The sequence below is a fragment of the Pseudoliparis swirei genome, chromosome 20 (assembly GCF_029220125.1).
Source record: "Pseudoliparis swirei isolate HS2019 ecotype Mariana Trench chromosome 20, NWPU_hadal_v1, whole genome shotgun sequence".
NCBI classification, from domain to species: Eukaryota; Metazoa; Chordata; class Actinopteri; order Perciformes; family Liparidae; genus Pseudoliparis; species Pseudoliparis swirei.
The window spans coordinates 16685015-16709813 of NC_079407.1; the positions used below are offsets into that span (position 1 = coordinate 16685015).

Sequence of the window (24799 nt, forward strand, 5' to 3'; positions counted from 1 at the left end):
CGAGGGGTTGATTGGAAAACACCGCAGAATGTGCAAAATATTAATGAATAAGGAAATGCATGCACGTGGGTGTCAGTGTGCACTGCTGCACGTGTGTGCAGAGAGCAAATGCATGCATTAGCGTCTCCATGGTGTGCTTTTGCATTCATAACTCAGGGAATGTGACGTAGACACAGCAGGAGAAACAGAGGTAAAGGGCTGTGTTCGCCTGAAGGAATTTCAACTTTATGAGGGACAAAGTGTATCAACACAGTATTTTCCCCTATTCTCAGAAGTGTTTCATTAGCTTCAGTGGCTTATGGCAAGCTTATCTCACACAAACACACATTAATGTGCACAGACTAACAAATTAAACACATGTTAAAAAAAAAAATTCTTCACATTATGTTGTTTATTTCAGAAGCCGTTTACATACTGCGCAAATAATCCGTAATTGGTGATGTTTTTTGCACAAAAAGCTCTGTTATTAATGCAGTTTCACAGTTTGTGGGTAATCTACTGTTTTATCCTGTGTTTCCGCGTAGCCGGCCGGGCCTGCTGAATGCCAGTGACTCAGGTTACCCCTGGTTAGCGGACTCTTGGCCAGCCACCAGCCTGCCTGTCAACAGTAGCTCCGGAGGGCCCAATGACCTGAGTAACTTTGGTCGAGGAGGTGAGTGCCTTTGTGGTTTCCCAGATGCTGTGAAAGAGACCATGAGAGATGAAGGATGATGTCCTTCTCTCTGTTCTACCGGAGTTCCTGTTCTTCATGTACATAAATGCCTTCAAGATATACATATATGCATATTGCTTGTGTGTTTTGCGTGTATATTTATACATCACATCAGAGGACAGCCAGAGCATTAACAGTGGGGCCTCCACTGTCACCAGGCTGAGTAATGGCAAATAGTCCAGCCTGGTGTCACAGCCCATATCTCAGAGGAAGAGAATGTGAGGGGAGAGACGGGCAGAGGAGCAGGGGGCGGGTGAGTGTTTGAAAGGATGGTCTCGAGCAGCCAGTCGTGAAGGACATGCGCAGCTTGACTGGCGCAGATGCGGACACTTCCGCCATGGCTCTACATCATCTCCCCTTCACTGGGCATGCAAACCATGCGCCATGGAGAGAGTCTGCTTGCTCTTCCCCGAGCTCTCTCTCTCTCTCCCTTCCTCAGTCATCACACACACACATGCAGAGCAGCAGCATTGTACCTCATGTATATGCACAGAGAAAGGAGGGGAGTGAGATATGCACACAAGTGGAGGGGAGAATGGGACACCAGACTGGGATGAGATTTTTTTTAATGAGAATAACATGTTCAGTCATGTTTCTTAAGATGTATGCTGACCTGGAAGCACATGGACACAGACTGCATTCCCATCACACTCCAAGACCAAATGCATCCCATGTCACTCAAGGCCTGGTTGTACAGGGAGTCATGTTCTCTTTATAAGCAACAAAAACAAACAGAAACGTGTTTATTTAAATACTCAAGGGTTACAACTGATCTTAACCAGCGAGTTTGGCTCAGTGGTGAGCAGGGTCGTCCTTCAATCAGAGGATCGGCAGTTCGATACCTGGCTCCTCTAGCGCATGTCGATGTGTCCTTGGGCAAGACACTTAACCCCAAAATTGCTCCTGTAGCTGTGCCTACGAAGTATGAATGTGTGTGTGAATGTTAGTTACTGTTGATGTGCAGGTGGGACCGTAGCTCCTCCCATGGATGAGTGGGTGTGAATGGGTGGATAATGTCATGTAGTGTTAAAACACTTTGATTGGTCAGAAGACTAGAAAAGCGCTGTCCAAGTACAGGTCCATTTAACATTTGTTTTAGAGGACAGTGATCCTATAAACTCCCTCCCTTCTTCTTTCCCAGATCACCCTACTGGACAAGGGGATAAAAGTGGCACCATGCTCTCCGATGGTGCCATCTACAGCAGTATAGACTTTACCACCAAAGCCAACTACAACAGTCCAGGCCAAACATCCCAGACCACTCCCTATGCCACCAGCCAGATTCTCCACTCGAGCAGCATCCACGAGCTGGCCGTGGACTTGCCTGAGGCCCAGTGGAAGGCCTCACTCCAGGCCAAGCAGGAGATGGCAAATCTGGGGTACTCCTTGCCTGACAAGAATTCCTGCAACAACAGTAAGCTTCAAGAAGAGATAGTCTGCTAATAGAGATGTGTTGGGATGCCGTTAACCTCGTGTGTGAGGTTCAGCAAGAGTAAATACAATATGTCAAATAGTGTTCCCTGAAGATTGTTCTTATCCTGTAAGAGTGAATTAAGCCAAATCACAAGCCACTCAATTACAGTTGGATCAAGACGGCCATTTGGAGTTTAGACTTTTCCACCAAAAGTCTCTGAAGCTTTCCTAAAGCCACTGTGGCTTGAGGGAGGTTGTCTTAAAAAGAGTAATTTTTCCCCAGCAGACATCATCGTGGTCACTCTCCAAGGTTGAATAAACATCTCATGAAGGAGTCGTGTAGTTAAGTCATCCATCCATTTTCTTGCTGGGTTTTCATGATGGTACCACTCCTCCTTCAGTTTCAGAGTAATTGCCAATCCATTTTAGCTTGACTAATGTTTAAGAAAATAGTCCAAATTAATTACCGTGGATTTGACGCAGGATTGTTTAAAGCCAAGAGGAGTTTCACGCTAAAGGTGTAATGAGCATTCCTCTGCTCTATTCTAATACATATTTATGATCTCTTTCTCCAATAGTCCAAAACAGATTTATTATAGTTTTTTTTGCATAGTCCCTTACACGCAATGTCCCTGACAAAAAATACATTTCTAATTCTCTTTGTCATTATTTTGAGAAGTATGATCACATAGGATTTTGTATGATTAAATCTCCGACAGGCTGCAAATGTGGAGTAAAAATTGTCACTATTCACTCGTTAATCTAATTGATTTAAAGATTGCCGCTATGTTTTTCAAATCAACCATAAATGTGTCGGCTGCATACCAATCAGAGGGTGAAAGAAAGGTTGAATATGTGCACCTTGTTGAATGTATGACTCCCAAATATGTCCTGCTTGCTTAATGCTCTAACTGCATGGATGCATGTGCTTGTGCTAACTGCCAATCACCTGATGCCACTGTGATTTTTGCCCTTTAACCCCCACTGTAGCCCTCCTTTTCATTCCTGACTACCGATTGGCCGAAGGATTGTGTAATAGAATACCACACAACCAATCACAAGATTTCAGCACCACCAGCTCTCACAACAGCTCAGAGCGAAGCGGCAGTCTCTCAGGTTGGTTTACGCAGAAGAGAATTTCATGAAGCAAACTGGGACGCTCTCGGGGGCTCTGCCGCTTGACTTAATGATTGACTGATGTCGTAATTGCTTTATTTATTGATCGGTTATTTGCATGTACTAACCCGACATCCGATAAATACAATGTGCACAGTCCCTCTTCATCACCAGAGATGCTTTGCTCACTTAGCTCCCACTGCTTACATGTCAATTCTTAATGCTGGATGGGTACATAGTGGTTTTCTGGTCATATGTGATTCTGAGTGCGATAGCTGCTTTGGTTTGTAACCATGTTGTGTTATTGAATATGAATTAACGGCTTATGAAAGCATAAAGAAACGTCTTTATCGGTGCAAGTGCTAATGCTGGGTTTTTGTCGTCAGTGCCGGTCCTTGTAAAGGCTTTGTCTCTCACTGTGTGAGTTAAGCAGATGGGAATAGTGGCAGAGAGAGTCTTTCAGACAGAGTGGACTATGTACACACACACACACACACACACAAACACACATACACGCATACACCATTAGAGATGCTTGGCTGGGTAAAGTGGCAAAAGTACCTCCCTTTTTCCCTTTTCCCTCTTCCACCTTCCCCAAATGGTGGCTGACTACACTAAAACTCATGTTCACAGAATTACAATGTCATTTATAGGACACCAAGGCAGCCCTCTGTTTGCCTCCCCTACACTCTCCTCCTGTATCTAGTTACAAGCCAGTGCCTTAACCGGTCTGAAGTGCAATGCTCTAGCACACAGTGGGCTGGAGAGCGGGATGTGAAGTGTCCATGCCTAACAGGCAGATTATTGTCATAGGTTACTATGGGCTTTGACTGGGCTTTGCACATGTTCTTCTATAGTTTCATGGCATGAAGAGGAACATAATCAATGTAAAAAAAGCAATGAAAAATATGTCTGAGAAGTTACACTTGAAAGAATGGCACGACATTATGGAAAATAGACGTATTCACTTTCTTGTCGAGAATTCGATGAGAAGATCGATCCCGCCTCCGTACGCTAGCCAGAAACTTCTTAGCTTAGCATACAAGATTGGGAATAGGGGGAACAGTTAGCCTGCCTCTGTCCATCGGTATTAATCATCATCTAAATCTTGGCAAGGAAGTGATTAACCATATTCCACAAAATGTTGGAGCTTATTATGATTTGAGTAAAAAGTGCTGACAGTGTGGTGATATTGTGAGGGAGACCGATGGATCTCAATTTACCATATCGGAAAAAATGCATTGTTATAAGAATTCACCTCGGTCAATACCCTTCCACCTATACCCTTACACGGTAGTCCATATCAAAATATACAATAAGAGGAATGTATAATATTTTGTTAGCTAGAATCTATTTCAGAGAGATTGCGCGTTTGATTGAAAAATGTATGTATAAATAACACTGAAGAGATAATAAGTGGGCATCTGTATTAATGATGCTATGAAAAGGAATTCATTAACATAAGATGTGATATTAATTAGACCCGTTGCTATATTGAACAGGAGATAAGCACTAACATTTGAAAGAGGGGAAAAGTTGAAGTTACAATGCCTTGCTCTCCCTCTGAGGAATAAAGGAAGGAATAATGAATGTCAGGTCTAAAGGAGGAGAGCAGGATGAAAAGGAACAGAAATAGAGCAGCTTTCATGGCAGCATGGATCTGGGGACATGAAGCTGCTCATTAAAAACTTTCTTAGTGTAGGGGAAAGAGGTAGCTGGTCTTTTCTGTGTTTTCCCTGAACCCGAAGACTCCCCACTTCCCTCACACTCGGGCTGAAGCCACACCGTCCCTGATTGTGAATTCCATTGTTGTGTGTGTCCTGTTGTGCTCGTGCACTCCCTATATACCTTGCACCTCATCTCACTATGTAATATGTCGTTTTTTTATTTTTATATAAATGTGATGATGCAGGACTTCTAGCTCTTTTTGATGTCCTTTTTGAAATGATTCTCAGAAGTTATATCTGGCCGAGTGGGCTTTCCCCCTTAGCTCTGACGCACCCAATGAAAACAGAGCACGCTCAAGGCTATGCAGCCCTACAGTTATAGGCTGGGAGCGCCCAAACCGTGGGTATAAATGCTCAAACCGTGGGTATAAATACCCAACGCTTAATCTATATTTAGTATGAGTTCCCCTTTGATGGCAAGCCCAGCTTTGCCAGAGGAGATGGGTTCACTGTGTAATTCCTGTATAGCTCCTAACCACAGCCACTCTCTCTGTATTTTTCATATTTGGGGTGAGCTTTTGTCATGCCGGTGCCAGACCATATTTCCCTGGAAGAGGCTCATTTACAATACTGATGGCTGGTCTTGTGTGGAGACTGAGGATGATAGAACAATCATGTCAGCTCACCATTTATTGGTAAAAGTCGTGTGTCGCCAAGAGGTACGATTAGGAAATGCAATTACTTTCAGACTATACTTACACTGTGGCGCTGCCTGCCTTGGGCTTACAGTTGTTTCTTTTATTACTTCCAATCTTTATTAATCTTATTCTGACACCACTGCCATCTATTTGTGCCCTAGCATTGTTACCATGATCATCTTCGAAGTGCTTTTGTTCTTCTTCCTGGTAAAATACAGAATAATAGTGTCATATTTAGAATGATACGCATATTTTATTTCTCTGTTATCTAGCTTACATGAAAATCCATAAAAGGTATATTCCTTTTGATAACAGAAATCTACTTTTTACTGTGTGCAAGTCCCATCAGTTTATTAGATTACATTAGAGTGCATATGTTACATTGCTCAAGTTGCAGTGTCGGCATTTTTTTGTGTGGCACTTGGAAACGTGATTACAGGCCTTTGGCAGCGAAGGCTAACTGACCGGTGACAAATACAAATGGGTTCAACAGAGTTTCCAGAGATGGCTCTGACTAGTATGAGGTATTTCCTGGATTGAGATGTTAAGTCTTTACTAGTGGGGAGGTACTGCCACAAATGGATTAATAGATGCTAAACTCTACAGTCTTTTTTTCATCAATATTCTCTCGACGGATAAAGAAAAAACACCGTTTTGAAATGCAGTTGTTTTCTTCATGTTCTTTTTTGTATGGTTCAAAATCGACTTTGGATTTTCAATTTGCATAGTGATCTTACCCGAGAACTGTATATACCTCAACTTAAAAACAGATTTGGAATTGAAGTCAAATTTGTTTTAATGAAAAATTGTTTTCTTCCACTGTGACCAAATTGTAAAAACCCAGTATTGACCTGGCTGGCAGATTTATAAAGATGGATGGGACAGAGGAGAATTTGGTGTTGCAGGGATATGAGTGGAAATGGATGGGGTTAGCGGCTCTCCGGTGTAATAAAAGAAATGAAAGTAGTAATAGACTCTCAGTGAATTCCATTAGGGACACACTGACACTACACAAGCCATTCATTATGATGATGCTGTGAAGTGAGATATTTCATTGTGAAACCCAAAGCCTGGTGTGAAAGGGGACACTGAGGGATGGGTGAAGCACAAAGGTCTGCCTCAACCTTGGTTACTGCCGTTCTTTCCTGTTTCTATGGAGATTTGAAGCTTTTCAGTCAATTAATCAATGAATGCACGCTTTTCATCCTGCAACCTTGAGCTCTTCTATGCAGCTGCTGACGGGCAGGAACATTGAAATCTTGTGTTTGAAAGTGTGTACAATTTTCTAAGGCTATGTTGAAATTGAGTCCAAATTGATCTGTAATCTAAGTAGCATGTTTGAACTAAATTGAGTTACATCTGGATACACATTTGTCACACGGCAAGCGCAGCTACTGTAATTTGCACTGCTATCCCACTCGTATATTAGTTTTTAATTGATTTTCTTTTACAATTCAATTTTCAATGACTGTTTCTTCCCTTGTTTAGGTGGAAAGGTAGGAAAGAAGAAGAAGACCAAGGCTAGCTCCAAACCCAGTAAAGCCAATGGATCCAACTGGGCCAACGTTCCCCTCCCCCCTCCCCCTGTTCACCCTCTCCCTGGCACAGAGATGGACCGTTATCCCAATGAGCATCATGACAGAGGAGGGTATGTCCACTGGAGTTTTAAAACAGATAGTAATACACTATTTGACTGTTCATGCAGGACATTTTTACCTCTGAATCAGATATTGAAGGGTGGCACATTCTGCGACTTGAGAATGGATAGGAAACTGACGAGGTGAAGTTAAGGACCACCAATCAAAAGAGAATGTAATATGGCCAAGTGAGATTTGTACACTTAGCATTTATTTTAATTTTAAGACACTTTAAGGACATTTAATTCTCATCTCAAGGAGGAAAGGAAAATCATACAATACAGCCCAAAGACATTCTAATGTGTATATTTCTATAATTGGTTCTACTTCAGTTTGATCACCCTATTTACACAAACTAACAGTTACACATCTTGTACTTATCATTTTTGGTATATATATATCAATTTATGATATAAGTACATTTCGGTCAATTAAATATAATGCGATTTTGGATGGCCGTGGAAAGATGGCCGTTAAAAAGAATTGAACACAATTCTCATGGCAGTGTAGACAATTTCTGAAATGTTCAGCTATAAGCCCTTCCAACATCCAAAACAAAAAAAACAAAAAAAATGTTGTATTCTAAATGTGTGAAATAAACAGACACAGATAGTGGCTTTGCGGTACACTCCCAGTGTCTACTCCGTGTAGATCATGGAGATGGCCATCTCTGTTGTATATGCTTGAGCCTACGTATTTTTGTCATTGTATGTTTTGTCCTCTGACTACCTCCGTGGCAGAGAGTCTAGTATCCCGCTTGCTGGAACAAAAAAGACAATCTTTGCCAATGCAAGCAACACCACACGTCGCTGTGTGCCATAACAGGGTTCAGCTCTGTTTTCTCTGCAGCTAATTACTGTCCTACTGTACATCTGGAGAGAAGTGAAGGATCAATGTCTCCGTAGGCAGCCAGATACAGATGGCTGCACATCAGACTATTTGCTGATCCTGTCTTCAATCTCAGGGAAGACTTCATCACTGGGAAATAAATGGAAGATGGAAAAAACAAAACAATCCGAGCAGTCTTCTGCGGCTTCTAGCGTGTAGACACACAGATGGTTTCAGATTAATCTGTTTGCTAAATTCCATAGTGGGGCAAAACTTATAATTGCATTGTTTCATAAGTGAATGAGAGACATGCGAACAGAGTATGGGTTGTATACAAGCACATTGTTATCCCTCTCCGAGTCTGACGTAGATATGAAAATCCTTCTGGACATTTGATGCAATACTAATCGAGTCTTCAGTTTATCAATACACATAATTCCATTTTTGTATTTTTAAAATCAGCTGACATATTTTGACATTTTGTTGAGTTTAATAAATCTAACATGAACTGTACTGTAGGTACACAGTAAGAGAGGCTTATTTAGTTGAAGCTGTGTGTCTCTCTGTTCCAAAAGGTGCTCTGTCCTCTTCCTCCCATTCCCAGAGTGGGAAAGTCATCTCCTTTAATAGGCTCTCTGGCAAATGAAGAGTCCCATGCACAGTAAATCTGTGGCTGATCTTAATGCCTGCAGATTAAAACAGTTATGTCCTATCGAGTGTGCAATGACACATTTCTTTAATGAACATTTTCTTTATGGCCAGTATTATTTCAGCATGTACAAGCATAGCTATGAGGAAGTGAAGCCTGACTACCTCCATAATTCCACTCCGGACTGTCGTATAACAAATCGTTTTTCGAAAGTTGGAGGAGGTCACACCGCTTTATGTTTAGTGGAGAAGTATTTCTCTTAAAATATTTTTACATTTGTGCTATTCCTCCTTTTTCAGTAACATTTGGAGATGATGACAATATCACAAACCTAATGTAGTTATGTTTCTGTCCATGTTCTCATTGTGTAGCTTTTAATTGAATTAGTTGTGTTTAATATCTGAGATATATCTCAGCATTATCATGCTGTTGTTGTGGTGACTTATGTTCTTCAACACAGATGTTAAGAGGAGAGCTGAAACAATTGGTTGATTAACAGAAAATAAATCTACAAATATTTGTATATAGTTTCTAGTAATCTTTTAAGCAAAACTGCTAATCATTTTCCAATTTTGCTTTGTCAAATGTCAATGTTTTCTGGAAATTTGTAGATATTTGTAGATATTTGTAGATATTAATCCAACAATGGAGAAAATATTCTGAAAATGAATCAATAATTTAAAAAAAGAAAGTTGAGTTGCAGCCGCAGATCATACTAAAAATTGGATACCCAATTTTAAAACTGAGAACTTTTTTTCAATAGACCTCTCTTCTTCTGATATCAGGTATGAGAGTGATGGTTGGGGCCCGCCCATGCCCGTGCAGACCTATCTTCACCAGGGCATGGAGGATGAGCTGGAGGAGGAGGAGGAGGAGAGGGTTCCCACCCCGCCCATCCGAGGGGTTGCCTCCTCCCCAGCTGCTGTGTCCTTTGGACAGCAGTCCACAGCTACCCTCACCCCTTCTCCTCGGGACGAGATGCAGCCCATGCTCCAAGCCCATTTGGATGAGCTGACCAGATCATACCAACTGGACATGGCCAAACAGACATGGTAAATATTGCAGTGTAACCACAGCATTATAAATTATCCATCTATCCATCTCTCTATCCCTCTATCTATACATCTATCTGTATATATCTATCTGTATATATACAGGACTGTCTCAGAATATTCTATAATCTTCTTTATTTTCTATATATCTATCTGTATATATATATATATCTACACATATACATTGTTATAGATGCACATAATTTTTTGTATTTCTTAAGAATCATGGAAACATGTCTTTCATATTTTGTTGTTTTGTTATAAATCTTTTTTCCTGCAGTATTCTTCATGTCAACAGAATGTGCAGTGGAGATAAATCTACATATATTTGTTATAGATGCCATTTTGCTTATCATGTCATGTCTTCCTGTATATTTTGTTCTGCATGTATTTTTTTTTCCTGCAGTATTCTTCATGTCAACAGAATGTGCAGTGGAGATAAACCTGTTAATCATTTAATTTTAATGGGCCCATGCTACCACTAAGACGACTACAGTATTTTGCTCACTCTAAGAGACACCATTTTCCCCCCATGGTTGTTTACTTCACCCCCGACCCAGACAGCACATTCCATTGTTGTTGTGCTCATGTAAATCAGATGAAGGATATGCCTCATTCTGTCGGCAACGCAGAGAGCCTGGCACTTATTCATAATCGAGAAGTGGGGGTGGGGGTGACAGGGAAGTCTTGTCAGGAAGGAGATGTCATGTTACTCAGTAATGACTATGTTGGTTAGAGAGCATCTCTGACAACACCAGAGGGCCAGTAATTACAACCAATTCCCACTGCAAAACGCGTCAAAGACATTGCGCTCCTCAAACAAATGCACCTGTCAGCAGAGCACTGAGGTGACAGCCATGTGTTGACGGGCCTGGAGACTGAGGGCATCCCTTTGTACCATCCACAGCAGCAATTAGCGGGTCATTGTGTTAGCATGCAAGCTGCACTGTAGAATTAGTGGAATCGTCGAAATGTATTCGTTGCTTCACGTATGAAATAGGTCTCTAAAATTAGCTCTGCCCTATTACATCGGTATTTTTCTGCCTTCCTGTGGGATAGAAACTACCGAATATTCCCTATACTCTCTTTCCAGTCATCATTCCTCCATATTTCTTAACAAGTACCGTTTGTGGATTCCAGTAGAGTAATCTGCTGTCTCTGTCTCCTCCCAGGCACATGCAGGTAGGCTCTCTTCCTCCCCAAGCTCCAGCTCCACCAGTGGGCTACGTGTCGACCACAATGGTTTCCGACCTAGAGACCGACCTGCCTGATGATGATGATGAGGAGGAGGAGGAGGAGGAAGAAGAGGAGGAGGAAGAGGAGGAAGATGAAGGCTATGGAGCCAGGCATCCCCGCGGCATCGAGCACACACCTGGATCGAGCATGGACAACCTGGACAGTTCTTTAACAGGTGAGGTTGATTGATGCTTTTGGAGCACTACTTTGTGGATGTACATATTTGTTAACCATATTTTAATGTATTTTAACACAGTATTTTTGAATTACATTTTGTTTGCTATGTTTAAGTATACATTTATACAGTTAAATAGTATTATTATTTTTGGTTTCAACAAAAATATCCCCAATCGAATTACTTTAAATGGGAAAACATTGAAATCCTATTGTTGCTCCATCTTGTCTCACAGTGAATGGATTGTTGGACATGGACATGTTCTTCATCCACCTGCTATGCGTTCAACTTTATATGAACATGCCAACTGAGTGTCCCTCAATCAAGTTTTTAAGCACTTTTGGCAGACTCTGGGGAATTATAATTATCATATCCAAAAATAAGAGATATGAAAGTCCATGAATTTTAAACAGGATAGTGAGAGAGAAATCAAGAGGAGGGAAAGGCAAGGCGAGTGGGAGAGAGTGACTGTGATTTAACACGCACACGGCACCGGAGCCAGCGCCACCCATATCTTCCCAAAGAGATTTGAAATACATTTCACGTGCGGCCTATTCCATCGCAGACTAGACACCATTTCCATTTTTACAACTCACTGAAAACTTTTACAGCCGTCTGTCGGGGGGACATATGAAGGGCATGACATTGCAGCAGCAGAGCTGCGTAGTGGACCGCTGCTGTCCTACTGACCAGGCAGTGCTAACCATCTGTAAACTAGAGGGTACAACTGGGGGGGGGGGGGATATTTCTAAGTGGGATGTTTTTATCAGTGGATTTTGGCTATAATGATCAATAAGGACAAGTAGTTGTTATACAAAATTCCGGTGTCATGAAACTGTGTGTGTGTATCAGGCCTCCAAATGAAGACAGTGAATACTAAAAATGTGATCCGTATTGGGAAATTCATGGGTAGAAAGAAACGGAGAGAAAGCAATAACTATTCTGTATCTTAAGGTAGCAGAGCTGAGCCAGTTGTGAGAGAAAGTATGCGAATAAGAGGGATGACAGCGCTGCTGGTTGGTCTGCCCCGTCAGTGGCAGCCCGAAAGAGTACTTTTCCATGGGGTGATGGAACAGTGGTTTTGGTTACGCTGACACATGCTACTTGCTGATGTATTTAGAGGAATATAAAGCAGCAACTTGGCCCTAATCTACTGCATCTCCCCTCCACTGTATTCCTCTGTAGACAGCACTATTTCTTCTTATCTCTCTGCAAGTCTGCTTCACACCCGATCGTTTTACAACACGGACACGGTTCCAGCTCCGGGGTTAGCAGGAGGATGGGGGAAACTACCGAGATTTATGGCGGCCACCATTTTGAAGCTATACACATCGGGGAGGATAGGAGTGAGATGCCTGTCGAGCCCAGCTTGATAGATTTCTCATTGTTTTATTAACATGGAAATAGGTCTGTTTTCTTAATGTTAATACCAAAGGGCAGTAAATCACACATTTTCACAGATGCCCCAGAAAAAAAGCCAGTCTTCTCCTCTCGGGCCATTTGTCTCCAGCAGATTGTCTGCACAGGCTTTCCCATGTGTTATTCTATTCTCTGCAGTAAGACAACTTTTTTTTTTTAACAAGTAAATCCTGATGTGCTAGGTATTGCAGATCCATGTCTTGCTTGAGCCTCAACGATGAAGTGAACACATGGGTATTACCTGGCTTTGTGCATGGGTGTTATATGTTGTGTAAAGCCTGGATGTGGTTGCAGTGAGTCTGGTACGCCGACTGTTCTGGCCGATTACCCTCTCGTAAAGCCTTTCCAGGTTTGTGAGGAGCAGGGTCACATCTCCTTGCAGCAGGTAGAGATGCCTGCTCGTCAGGGGGAATGGTTTTCCTGCTTAACGACATGCAGATTAGGGTTCCCGTCAGTATGAATCAGTTTTAGTGACAGGAGGGGCCTGGGCTGGGTTTTACTGCCCCCCAAACCTTCTCCCATTTACTGGCCCTGCTCTTATGGGGCTCGGAGCATGAGAGGTGGCAGCCTGCTCGGCTTGGCCCATTGCTCTGGTTCAAGACATGATGAAATGACGGATCCGAAGTCCAAACCTTTGTCCAGAGCTACAGAAAAAAAACCTCTGGAGCAAAACGAAAACTTGATTGAATTTGTTATCAAATTATGTGACAATGATCATAGTTTGATTGGACTGCTATTTCTGAGAATAGGACTGCCCCGGCGGTGCGGCAGTAGAAAGTGTCTGCTAGTGCAACTGAAAAGTATTTCTGTGATGTGATTTGCTGAAGCAGTGTTCCTTCGCTGAGCCGGAGGAGTTGGAAGCTTCAGTGAATTGGCTGGCACTGCCTGTACTTCTATATCTGCTCTATTCTTCGTGGGAGGATTGAACCCAGTGGAATTGCTTAGAAAAGAATTTCAAAGAAAATAGATAGACAAGATGGAGGGCTCAAAGTAGTTACTGCCTTGGATTTCAGTTAGCGCTGTAAAAATAGGTTGTGTAAGGCGTTCTCTGCCTTGTGCATTTTATAGAAGTTACCATTAATCTGTGAACATGTATTTCACTACATTGCAATAGGAGGGAAAAGTGTTGCAACTTCAGCTGTTCAAGGTGCAATTTCCTAAAGTTATATGCAGGGACTGAGTAACCACCTGGATGATACATGTAGTTTAGCATATACATATATATATATACTGTATATATTATAAACTATACATATATTTGGAGAGATATAGATATATGAAGTGAACAGATATATGAGACATGTGACAGATTAATACCATCTTTTTTATCACACTGACCTTTTAATAAATCAGGCTGCTAATGTTGTGTCCCTCGCGCTCTCTCTACAACCTTTACCCACACACCTTCCCAGTGCTGTGGGCCATGAGCCTGCTCAATCACGCCCCTCTTGTGTTCTGTGTGAGGGAGAGATAAAGTGTGGCAGCGGAGCTTTTGGGTTTGTGCCACATGAGCAAAGTCTGCCAAACCAGTCTCACTGAAAGCTGCCACATTAGCCCACTGGTCTGTGTTTTTACATTTCAAAGTGGCTTATTTTCTATTGGCAGCTTGATATTTTTGATGTTTAAGCATGAAGAAATACTTACAGTGGCATAGATGTAGATGCTACAAGTCTTCCTCATGCGTATGCTTCCAATCCTGTCATGAACTACATTTTGTATATGAAGTAGGGTGTTGATTTTATCTACCATATGTGTATCACTTACACTAGCTATAAGTGATACACCTTGATGTTGTCTTAAACTTCTCTTTTCGAAAAAACGTACACGGTGTTGGCTGTGCATTTTTAAAGAGGAATAAAATCTTGCACTGTATACCACCAGGTGTTTGATTCAATACACTGATTTGCAGGATGCTTCATCTGTGTCACCTGAGGCGGTATTATAGTGTGCGCTGCACAGGTGCACTCAATGTTCCTCATCAAAAGAAGAGCAAAATGAGTTGCTGCCTGTCCTGCTGTTCTACTATGTGTGTGTGTGTGTGTGTGTGTGTGCGTGTGCGCGTGTGTGTGTGTGTGTGTGTGTGCGCAACTTGTGTTCTGCAAGTTTTTGTAGATGAAAGAGGACAGGTCAGAACAGCTAGAGCCATAATGCCCTGCAGCAAATCCAGAATCATTTAATAAGATCACTGGAATGGGTTCATCCATCTTAATGCTGAAATCAAAGGACAGGTGTTCAAAACGCCAGATCATATGTCCATAAAGGTTATGGCCGCTGAGCTGAAAAGTATGAACATGATACGGTTGAATTTGAGTGTTTTAAAATAGAAAGAAAGTGCATTCTCAAACACACACCTTCACACACACACACACACACACTAACACTCTCACACACACATTTGCTGAAATATGTGGTGTTCCATAGGGTCCATGGTGAATGGGTGGGGCTCAGCCTCGGAAGATGACCGTAATTTCTCCAGCCATAGGTCCAGTTTGGGCAGTTCGTCGGATGGCTCCATCTTTACCCACTGCAGCTTTGCCCAGGCCCTGGTAGCCGCTGCAGACAAGGCAGGCTACCAGCTGGAGGGCACTAGCCTCAGCAAGAGAGGTTGGTGTGTGGAGGCCAGCTACACACTGTCCGGCTGGAACTTCCACCAGCGGCAGACAATGTGTTCTCTTCTGCTCTGATTTTCCCTTCTCTTATCCATCGGCTGATGTTTTCCCCCACAATGGTGGCTTGATGTTGGATTTCCTCTCTCCTGCTCAGGTTGAGCATGGCACCTGTTGTACGTGGCGGGACTGCAGCTATCTCCTTATCCTCAACTTTAACTCTGTGACTCACTTGGCTTTGCACTCTGGCTTCCTTGGGTTAAATGAGCAATAACTGGGTGTTTTGTTATACTTGCAGCCTTTTGCAAGCTACACCAGAATTCCTTCTCCTCTAATTGAAATCTTTACTTTTTGTTTTCTAATAGGTTTTTGAATCTTAAATCATAACCTCTGCCTTTCTTGATGACAGCCTCAGGCTCTGCTGTCACGGTGCTGGCTCCTCCTTGTCTTTATTAACCCGCTGGCTTGGGGTCCTGTATCACTCCTGCAGGTAAAGGCTTGTCCCACCGGCCCCGGCCCGGCAGTCCATTCTCAACAGATGGCAGCACAGTCGGCACACACAGCTTGGGCCACCAGAAAGCCACCAGGCCCACACGCAAACCCCGAAGCCAGGGCCCAGCACCCCACCGGAGAGATGCTAGTGCAGACGGTGAGGCAGCGACTGAAAACACATTTTAAATAGTTCATGCAGAAGGTTCTCTAAAGCATCTGTTATTGTTTCAAAAACCAGAGGGAGTTATATTAATAGGAAATTGGATGGAAATGTGTCTGTTTTTCTATTAGTAAACTACATCTCATAAGTAATTGATGGCTTTATTTGATTAAATCTGTGGGTTTCTCCTTTGGCACAGACCTACCTCCCCCCCCTGAGCCTCCCCCCTCTCAGGGCCAGGGCCGTATCCAAGGGCCCCACAGTATAAGCAGCATGGTAGCCCCTACAGATAGGAAGGCTTCCTCTCTGGAGCGCCCGCCTCTGTCAGGGCACCTGTCAGGGCACCTGTCCGGTCCAGATGACATAAAGAGCTCCATTGAGAGACAGACACGCACTTCTCTGGAACACCATCGCCAGGTTCAGGACCGACTGGGCTCCATGGACCGGGCTGACGATGGGCGCAGTGGACACAACACAGGTACAGTTGAAACAAGACTGAAGTCTTCAGCCAACGGCACTGTCGGGTTTTACACACCTCGTGCTCATTGACAGGCTAACATTAGCGTGATAATTAAAATGTTGCAATTGCAGTCTTCTCATGTTTAGCATATGTTATCTTGTCAGTTCTGGCATGTTAGATGTGTATATATATATATTATGTACTATTTCACCATTAAGCTCAACGTCAGTTGAGGCTGACAGTCCTGTTGTGTTTTCATGAACCAAAGTATTGAAAAGCTGAATATTTTGACATGCAGATTCATGATAGATTTATATACAATGTGATGTGGTTGGCTGTAGCTAATAGGGATGAGTGGCCGTCCCGTAACCACAAGGTTCCCGGTTCGATCCCCGCTCTCTCTCCGAGCTTCATGTTGAAGTGTCCTTCACTGCAGCCCACTGCTCCGTGGATGGGTCAAATGCAGAGAAGAATTTCCCCCACGGGGTTCAATAAAAAGTGCCAATTTATTTTCTTTCCTTCTTTATCTGTAGCAAACGTTGAATGACAGACCATTGCTCGAGCCACACTGCGAGCATGCTAACAAGTTAATTCAAGTCGATCACATGTATGTTATGGTTGTTCACACTAGGCTTTACATAAGCTCCTCCCACATGTACTGATAATGATAAATAATATATACCAGTGCTGCATCACATTCCAACCAAATTCATTGCAAGTCATTGCTAAGGAAATACAACACTTTGACGTTGTTAACAAGTGGACTGTTCCTAACTGAAGCTCTTGTCATTGAAACAAGGAAACAACAAAGACACAAGGGTCCTGCTGTGGCTTGACAGTGAGGGATTTCTTGTGTTGAAGTTAGCTTGCATGCTGCGACGAGACTGGGCTCCCATGAACAGATTGCGCTGTCTGCCACTTGCTCTGCTTTCCAGAATGCCTCCCCAATGCCCCTGTAACTGTTGCCAATATCATCCTGCTCCGCTCCAAGTAAGGCAGGAGGCCCCGGCAACCGAAATGCTCAAATCGCTTCGGCTTTCTTTTTCTCACACAAACAGAAGCCACTCTACTACATCCCATCTGTGGGGGTCTGTGCTCATGTGTGTGAGTGCGTGTGTGCATGTATGTCCGTGACCATTAGCGCTCTCCATGCTGTGCGCCCTGCCCTCTTTGTGCCAGGTCTCTCTCGGACAGTAAATCTGAGACTGTGCGACAAAGACAGGTGCAACAATCAGCGTCTTTACAAAAACCTTTAGGTGAATTCCCATGTGTGTCAGAGTGCTGACTGGCTCACAGTCGAATCCACTGAGGTCGGGGCAGAGTCTATTACAGTCATTAGCGGAGCAGTGGGCAGCAGTTTGATGAGATTTCACACAACGGCGGAGACTGCTGAGGGTCAATGTTATGCTGCCCTGCAGCGGGGGGTGCCACAGCAGCCAGCGGCCGCTCTCTTATTGTGTTTACCCGGTCATAAGGCTGGTAGCTGCAAGGCCATGTGTGAGGCTGAGAGGCCTCTCTGTGGCACGCCCTGGCATAGCCTGTTGGCACCACCACTCTGCAGATGTCGGGAGGTGTGTGTGTGTGTGTGTGTCTGTGCGTGCATGCGTGTGTGTGTGTGTGTTCCAAAGTGCTCTTTGTCTCCATGCATCAGTGGCTAGATGTGTTTCACTGCAACAGTAAAAGACATGAGTTGTGTCTACTTTTCAAACATATAGTATCCCTGTGTTTTCAGAGGACGGGTGTCTGCCATATAACAAGCCATCCTTTCCCTCCCCTGGTGGCCACAGCTCCTCTGGCACAGCCTCCTCCAAGGGCTCGACAGGGCCACGCAAGGCCGAGGGTCCACGACAGCCTCAGCAGTGGACCGCCACAGAGCACGCTGAATTCCTGGGGACCAATGGACAGGGACAATACTCGGGAGAGTTATGTGAGTACCTTTGCATTTTTACGGCAGTGTCTGACAATATAAGGCACTATATTGATGTCACTTCACTGTGACATCAACTACAACTGACTGTTGCTCGCTGAGTCGTGAAGGCAAACATTGGCCATACAACTGTAACTAGTTTCTGCGGCTTTAATGAGGTTTAGAGGTGTTGACGGCCGTACATGTTTAACTTCAGACGGACTTAGGCTCGTTGTTTTCCAGTCATTTAGTCTTTAGCTAATATTTATTTAGCTTGATAATGTATTGTCTAGCTCAGTGGTTCTTAACCTTATTGGGGGTACTGAACCCTGCAAGCTTCATCAGTGCATTAGCCGAACCCTTCGAAATTGGGAAAATAAAATATGATTCCTTCAAAACATAGATTTATATTTTATGAGTGCACAAAATGAACCATGCGTCAGTTCTACACAAAATCACTGTTCAAACAACAAAACAAACTAAACATGAATTCAACACAAAAACTCAATGAATATTTTCTGCAAATCAAAGTGACTTAGGCTACTGTTGCTTTTCAGATACAAGTTCAGAAATGCTTCACCATGACAAGTGCTACTCTCATATCATTGTTGCAACAAGCCTAGAACAGGCAACGTAGCCTTTTCATCAAATCTGGCTCTCTTCACCTAGAATCCAGGCAGCGTTGTGTCCTTGTATTTCTCCATGCAGCTTTAGAAGTGTTCCTTTAGTTTTGCCGGTGCTAGACTAGAATTGCTCAACTTGACTCCCATCACGTTGCTTTATACACGTGAATCCATATTGTACGTATTCGTCCAACCACTTTCTTTTTTTGCTCCACATAGTTATTAGCTGTAGCTCAGTGGGGTAAGGGGGTCGTCCTGCAACCCCAAGGTCGTCAGTTCGATGCCCGCTCTCCCCATTAGTTGCAAGTCGAAGTGTCCATGAGCAAGGCACTGAATCCCCAGTTGCTCCCCGGGCGCATCACTGCAGCACATTGCTCCTTAATAACTAAGGTTTGGTTAAATGCAGAGAATACATTTTGTTGCCTGTGTACCTGTTCTCTGTGCAGCGACTATTTGTGGTGTATTTGCTTCATTCGTGCCTTAGAGGGGGCGTGGCTTATGGACGTACATTCCCCAAAAGAGTCGATTCTGATTCTGATTCATGCTGAGCTAAGCTATCACCCAAAATATGTGTTTCCATTTTCTAAACATACATACCATTTCTTTTATTTCCATCTCTACCACAGAGTGATCTGCCTGGGATGTGAACTGGAAAACCCTGGTCCTTCCTGGAAAGAATGAGGCCCTCCTTATCGGGGCAATGAACTTTGTCCTTATCTGTGTGTTCTCAGAGGGAAGGATTGCAGTAGAGGGCACAACAGAGAAAAGCAGTGTCACATAACTGTAAATGTGATGTATAGGCACAGACATACTGTACATCTCACTATGTTTTTTGTCCTCAAGAAAATATTTACCACCTCCTACCTTACTGTAATTTTCTTTTTGTTAGAAAAAGGCAAGTAAACACAAAAAAAAAAGAAAACATCTATACGAGAACACATTTTCTGGTAAATGCCCTTGGGGAATTTTGTTTCTTGTAAATATATCTTTTAACTTGCTGTTGCATTGCTATGCAAGCCTAATTCAGTTTGAGCTTTTTATTTCCATATACAGGAACAGTTGGTTTTATCTGGTTATTTGTATTATATGTGAATTAAGTGGCTATTGTGCCATAACATAATTGTTTTATAATCCATTGTTTGTTAATACTTTCCATTAATTATTATCATTATTATTATTATTAATTATTGATTTTGCACTGCAATTTTTGGTGATAAGCACAAAAACATGGCTCCTGCTGACATGAAGAACCGGAATAATATGTGAAGAGGAGTTTCTGTACTGTAAAGTAAAGAGAAGAAAATTATATACCAATGTACAGAGAGATATTAAAGAGTCGGGCTTTGCTCACAGACGGCAACACAAAGGCCTCATTTCCATGGTTGAGACTAATTGGGTGGCAAGCAGACGAGCTTCCTGAGGGAGAAGTGTACACACAGCAGGATACTGTATTACTGTAGGGGACTGAGTAGATTATTTAATTTCTAATTAACTGTCCTAAATAAATAGTTTAATTTAAGAAACATTTAGTGGTTGATACTGGCAACTCCAGACATGTCCCTGTCCTCAGAAACAGACTGAAGGATTTGTTATTTGTTTTTAATCTTGTAACAAGACAAGGGTCTCCAAGTATTTCAAGTTTGGTTTTCAGGATTTACTGACTAATTAATCTGATTACACTGAGTTTACGCTACTCGTTCAGTAAAACAGTACACACACCAGAGAACAACCAGAGGGGAGGACGAATCAGTGAAATCTGTCCTCATGCTGTACTTCAATAGCACTTACAGAGGCAGATTCATCACTCTTCTGTCGCCTTAAGAGGCAAGCAGACATCACAAGAGTAATTCTTGGGATGATTAGCAATGATACTCTCGAACCTGCCTAAAATATCAGTGGAGTATAATTTGTTTACATCTTTTATGTTTTGAATTTTATGTTCCATCATTTTAATATTGTTTGCTTTTTAAAGCACTTACTGTTCTATGTTTGTCATATTATCTGTGGTACAGTATCATCCAAGAAAACAACACATTTACCTGTTGGGTCCTGTTAAAATGAGGTAATCTATAAAAGTAGTTGGTGCCTCAGGACCAATACACTATCGTCAGCACAGCCTTGTGTCCAGAACTTTCAGAAGTTTGTACGATGTACACCGTAGCTTAGAGTCACGGTCTGAACCCAAAACGTGACAATGGAGAAAAGCCTTGTGTATGAACGAGCAGGCGCCACTGCCTCCACGTCTACAGCCACAGTGTGGAGCAGAGCACTTTCCTTCTGCCTGGCCCACACAAAACACACACTTCTGCCGCTTCTGACTTCTCAGCCTCTGAATCTCAATTTATTGTCCTTTCAGACAATGTTTCTATTGGTTGTCCTTTTTTAATGAAAAGCTTGTTTCTTTGTCTGCCTTTTATGGACTCCAAAACGCTGCTCTCAACAATGTTTTACATATTTTTCTTCAGGATTTTTGTGGTTAACTGACGGTTTGTTTAGTCTTTTTTGTACTGCTAATGTTGATAAAGGGGGGTGGAAACTAAAGGCCGCCAGATGCTGTTGTACTGTTGTCGTCACGCCAACGTCATTTGATATCATCCACCCAGTGGCCAGTGTTCTGGAAATGAGGTGCAAAGAGTATCTCAGGTTATTTTACATTCTGGTGGTGTTTATGTATGTGTATATATGTGTATATAGCCATACGCATCTCCACTTGATTATGTCATTCCATTTGCATTAACAAGAATATCCCTCTTTTATGTCCAATTCTGTCTTCACCTCTTTTCATTTTCTTCTGTGGATTTTGATTCTGAGTATAATGTGCTGGGTTATCCAATTTAAGACAAGATGTCAGTAAAAGAACATACCAAATTAAGATTGATATTTCTAAAGCGTTTTAGTGTCTCTTTAATACTCATTGTCTTCTTTTGAATCACAGTGTCGTTTTGTATTTATTAAAAATGATAATAAAAGTATATTGTGAAATATGCATAACGATTGGTGGAATATAATATGTGTTTTTCGTTCCTTGTAAAGTTCGCTGTCAGAGCCGAGCAGCGAGGCCATAAGGAGATGACAGGCACACTGTGCTCACAGCGCTGTGAATTGCCGGGTCAGTAGTCGTTTTCGTCGCTCTTCGTCCTGCATGTTCACCGCACCGCTCCTCTCATGTCAAAACTATAGCGACTTCAAACTTTATCGAACACAAGGAGCAAAAACGCTCACAATTTGCTTGTCAAGACAATAGAGAAAATGTCTTTTTGGAAGGATGAAAGAACTTTATCTTTCCCTCTCTTTTGTTCATTTTCTCAATATTGTTGATTCTTTGTAGCCTATCTGTGTGTTGCCTTTTTGCAATAAAAGATTAAAAATGATGAAAAAAATAGAAAGTTGTTTGGTGAAGTCTTTCTGTACAGTATGGGGTGAGGTGACACACCGACCCAATGTCAGTACAGTACATCTGCTTTCTTTTTCTCCTGTAAACCACCTTCTGTATTCACTTGCATGTCCTTGTCCAAGAAGAGTGGATCAATAAAATAAACTTTTACAGTCTCTTTCCCATGTCCTGTAATATAAATCCATGTTCTTTTTCCCTTGTACCTGGATCAATATCCAATAAAATATTTTTGAAAAATGATATTGCCTAAAAATATGTTTGTTTTATAGCTAGCTATAGAGAAAGACTGTTTTTATGGGGAAACAATTAAAAAAGAAGTAAAAATGTCTATTAGCTGTAATATTTTTGTTTTTGTAGACTGCTTCTGTATATTGACAACATGAAACATGGCATGTGTTCTGCCTGTCTAAAAACATGCTTCCTCTGATCTTGATAGTATTAGACCCAGCAACTGTGTGTGTGTATTTGTGTGTGTGTTTGTGTTAGTGTGTGTGTGTGTGGTAGCTTCAAACACAAATCCAAATCTCCTATATTACTGAGACAGGCAGCTCACCTCTCAGTAAAATAACTTGTGAAAGAAATGCCAAAAATGTATATATATACAGTATATATATATACACTACCGTTCAAAAGTTTGGGATCACTTAGAAATGACTATTTTTCAAAGATAAGCACTGTTTTTTCAAAAAGATAACATTAAATTAATCAGAAATACACTCTACATTGTTAATATGGTGAATGACTATTCTAGGTGGAAACGTCTGGTTTCTAATGAAATATCTCCATAGGTGTATAGAGGCCCTTTTACAGCAACTATCACTCCAGTGTTCTAATGGTACATTGTGTTTGCTAATCGCCTTAGAAGACTAATGTCTGATTAGAAAACCCGTGCAATTATGTGAGAACAGCTGAAAACAGTTATGATGGTGATATAAGCGATACAACTGGCCTTCCTTTGAGCTTGAAGTTTGTAGAACAAAATTAATATTTCAAATATTAATCATTATTTCTAACCTTGTCAATGTCTTGACTATATTTTATATTCATTTGATAAATAAAAGTGTGATTTTTCATGGAAGACACGAAATTGTCTGGGTGATCCCAAACTTTTGAACGGTAGTGTATATACATATATATCTGTGAAAAATACGCGTTAACTCAGTTAATTAAAGTTGTTGGTCGTCTCGAACCAGCAGCATGTCATTCTGTCTCTACGTGTCACGTTAACACGACTCGATCCCCTCGCGGATGCCGGTCAATATGTCGATCGGTTGCCGCAGAGTTCAGATGCCGGTCTAATATATATATGTACACACATTTGAAAAAGCTTTTGTTCTTTATCTTCTATATTTCTTCAAACATTTTATTTATTTATATTCCTATGATGGAAGTATATTTCCATTCCTGTGTTGACTTATGTCTCATAAATTGTTGATACCATTTGATCCATAGATGTTGTGCAACATGAAACCATTTAAGACCTCTTCTTCTTTATAGCTATTGGATGGTGAGCAATTCTGTTCTGGAAATTCTCATATTATCAATATCCCTAGGAATTACATGTATCCTCTGAATACCATCTTGGTCTTGTTTGTGGTTGTAAAGTTTAATGAGGCCGTGATTATTCTAGAGGTCATAATAGGTCATTTTAAACAGTGACATGAACATCAAACAATGGTTTCACTACAATTAAATGGCTACTAAGGGGAATACTATAACGCATAAATACAATTGGGATCATTAAATCTATAAGAGTCTCGGCTTTCTAGTCAAACCCAATGTATGCAATTCTGAAATATTAAAATGCACCATTTTATAAGACATAGCACATTTTGCTTCATACAAAAAAACATCTCTATGCTCTATACTGCATTTGATTAGTTTAAAGTGGGCAAATATGTAAGGGGGAGATTCATGGGTAGCCATTAAACCAATTTGTATGCAATATTTAAAGCTAGAGTAAGTAGCATCGCATTTCTGATGTGCACAGTGTTATATTCATATAGCTGCAGTGCATTCATTTAAACATCACGTCGGCCGATGACGTCATATAATATGACGACAGACTTTGACAGCTTCGTTGTCAAAAAAAGAAATGTGCAAAGATCGAAACCATCAGTCTGCTAATTTCCTGAAGAAGAAAACCTTCAAAAATGGTTCACAAATAAATAAATATATATTAGGGCTGTGAAACGATTACAAATTTTAATCAAATTAATCACAGGTTTCTGTGGATTAATCATGATTAATCACAGGTTTCTGTGGATTAATCACATATTACCTATATTCTCGGTATATTTTTGTGAGAACATAAAAATGTATGACAAAAGACGGATATATCCATTTATACACAGGGGTGCACATAACTTTTTCAGTGAGTTACTCAGGTGAGTACCGGGAGATGGTGTTTGGTACTCACTCCATATGTAGCGTCAGCTTTTGTGATGTCCACCTACGGGGGGGGGGGGTGCAAGTGACTTATTTTTGTCCCGATGTGCGCGCACACGCCGACATCGGAGCTCTGCGGCGCGCGAGACGGAGAGCCGAGAAATGCTA

At 41.8% G+C, this 24799-nt stretch overlaps 1 protein-coding gene across 8 annotated transcripts in view; it reads left to right on the plus strand.

Annotated features, from left to right (window-relative positions):
• Positions 1–22483, plus strand: part of robo2 (roundabout, axon guidance receptor, homolog 2 (Drosophila)) — a 159517-nt gene extending 137034 nt beyond the window's left edge. For 2 of the 8 annotated variants that reach the window (XM_056440409.1, XM_056440410.1), the window contains 11 exons: positions 525–652; positions 1854–2126; positions 3116–3241; positions 7095–7254; positions 9506–9772; positions 10945–11183; positions 15024–15206; positions 15699–15857; positions 16060–16338; positions 18053–18247; positions 19476–22483. In XM_056440409.1, coding sequence (XP_056296384.1) covers positions 525–652; positions 1854–2126; positions 3116–3241; positions 7095–7254; positions 9506–9772; positions 10945–11183; positions 15024–15206; positions 15699–15857; positions 16060–16338; positions 18053–18247; positions 19476–19477 — 2011 coding nt within the window. In that variant the 3' untranslated portion in view covers positions 19478–22483. The remainder of the gene's footprint in view (positions 1–524; positions 653–1853; positions 2127–3115; positions 3242–7094; positions 7255–9505; positions 9773–10944; positions 11184–15023; positions 15207–15698; positions 15858–16059; positions 16339–18052; positions 18248–19475) is intronic. The other 6 variants (XM_056440415.1, XM_056440416.1, XM_056440413.1 and 3 more) reach the window with 4 other exon arrangements.
• The last annotated feature ends 2316 nt before the right edge of the window (positions 22484–24799 follow it).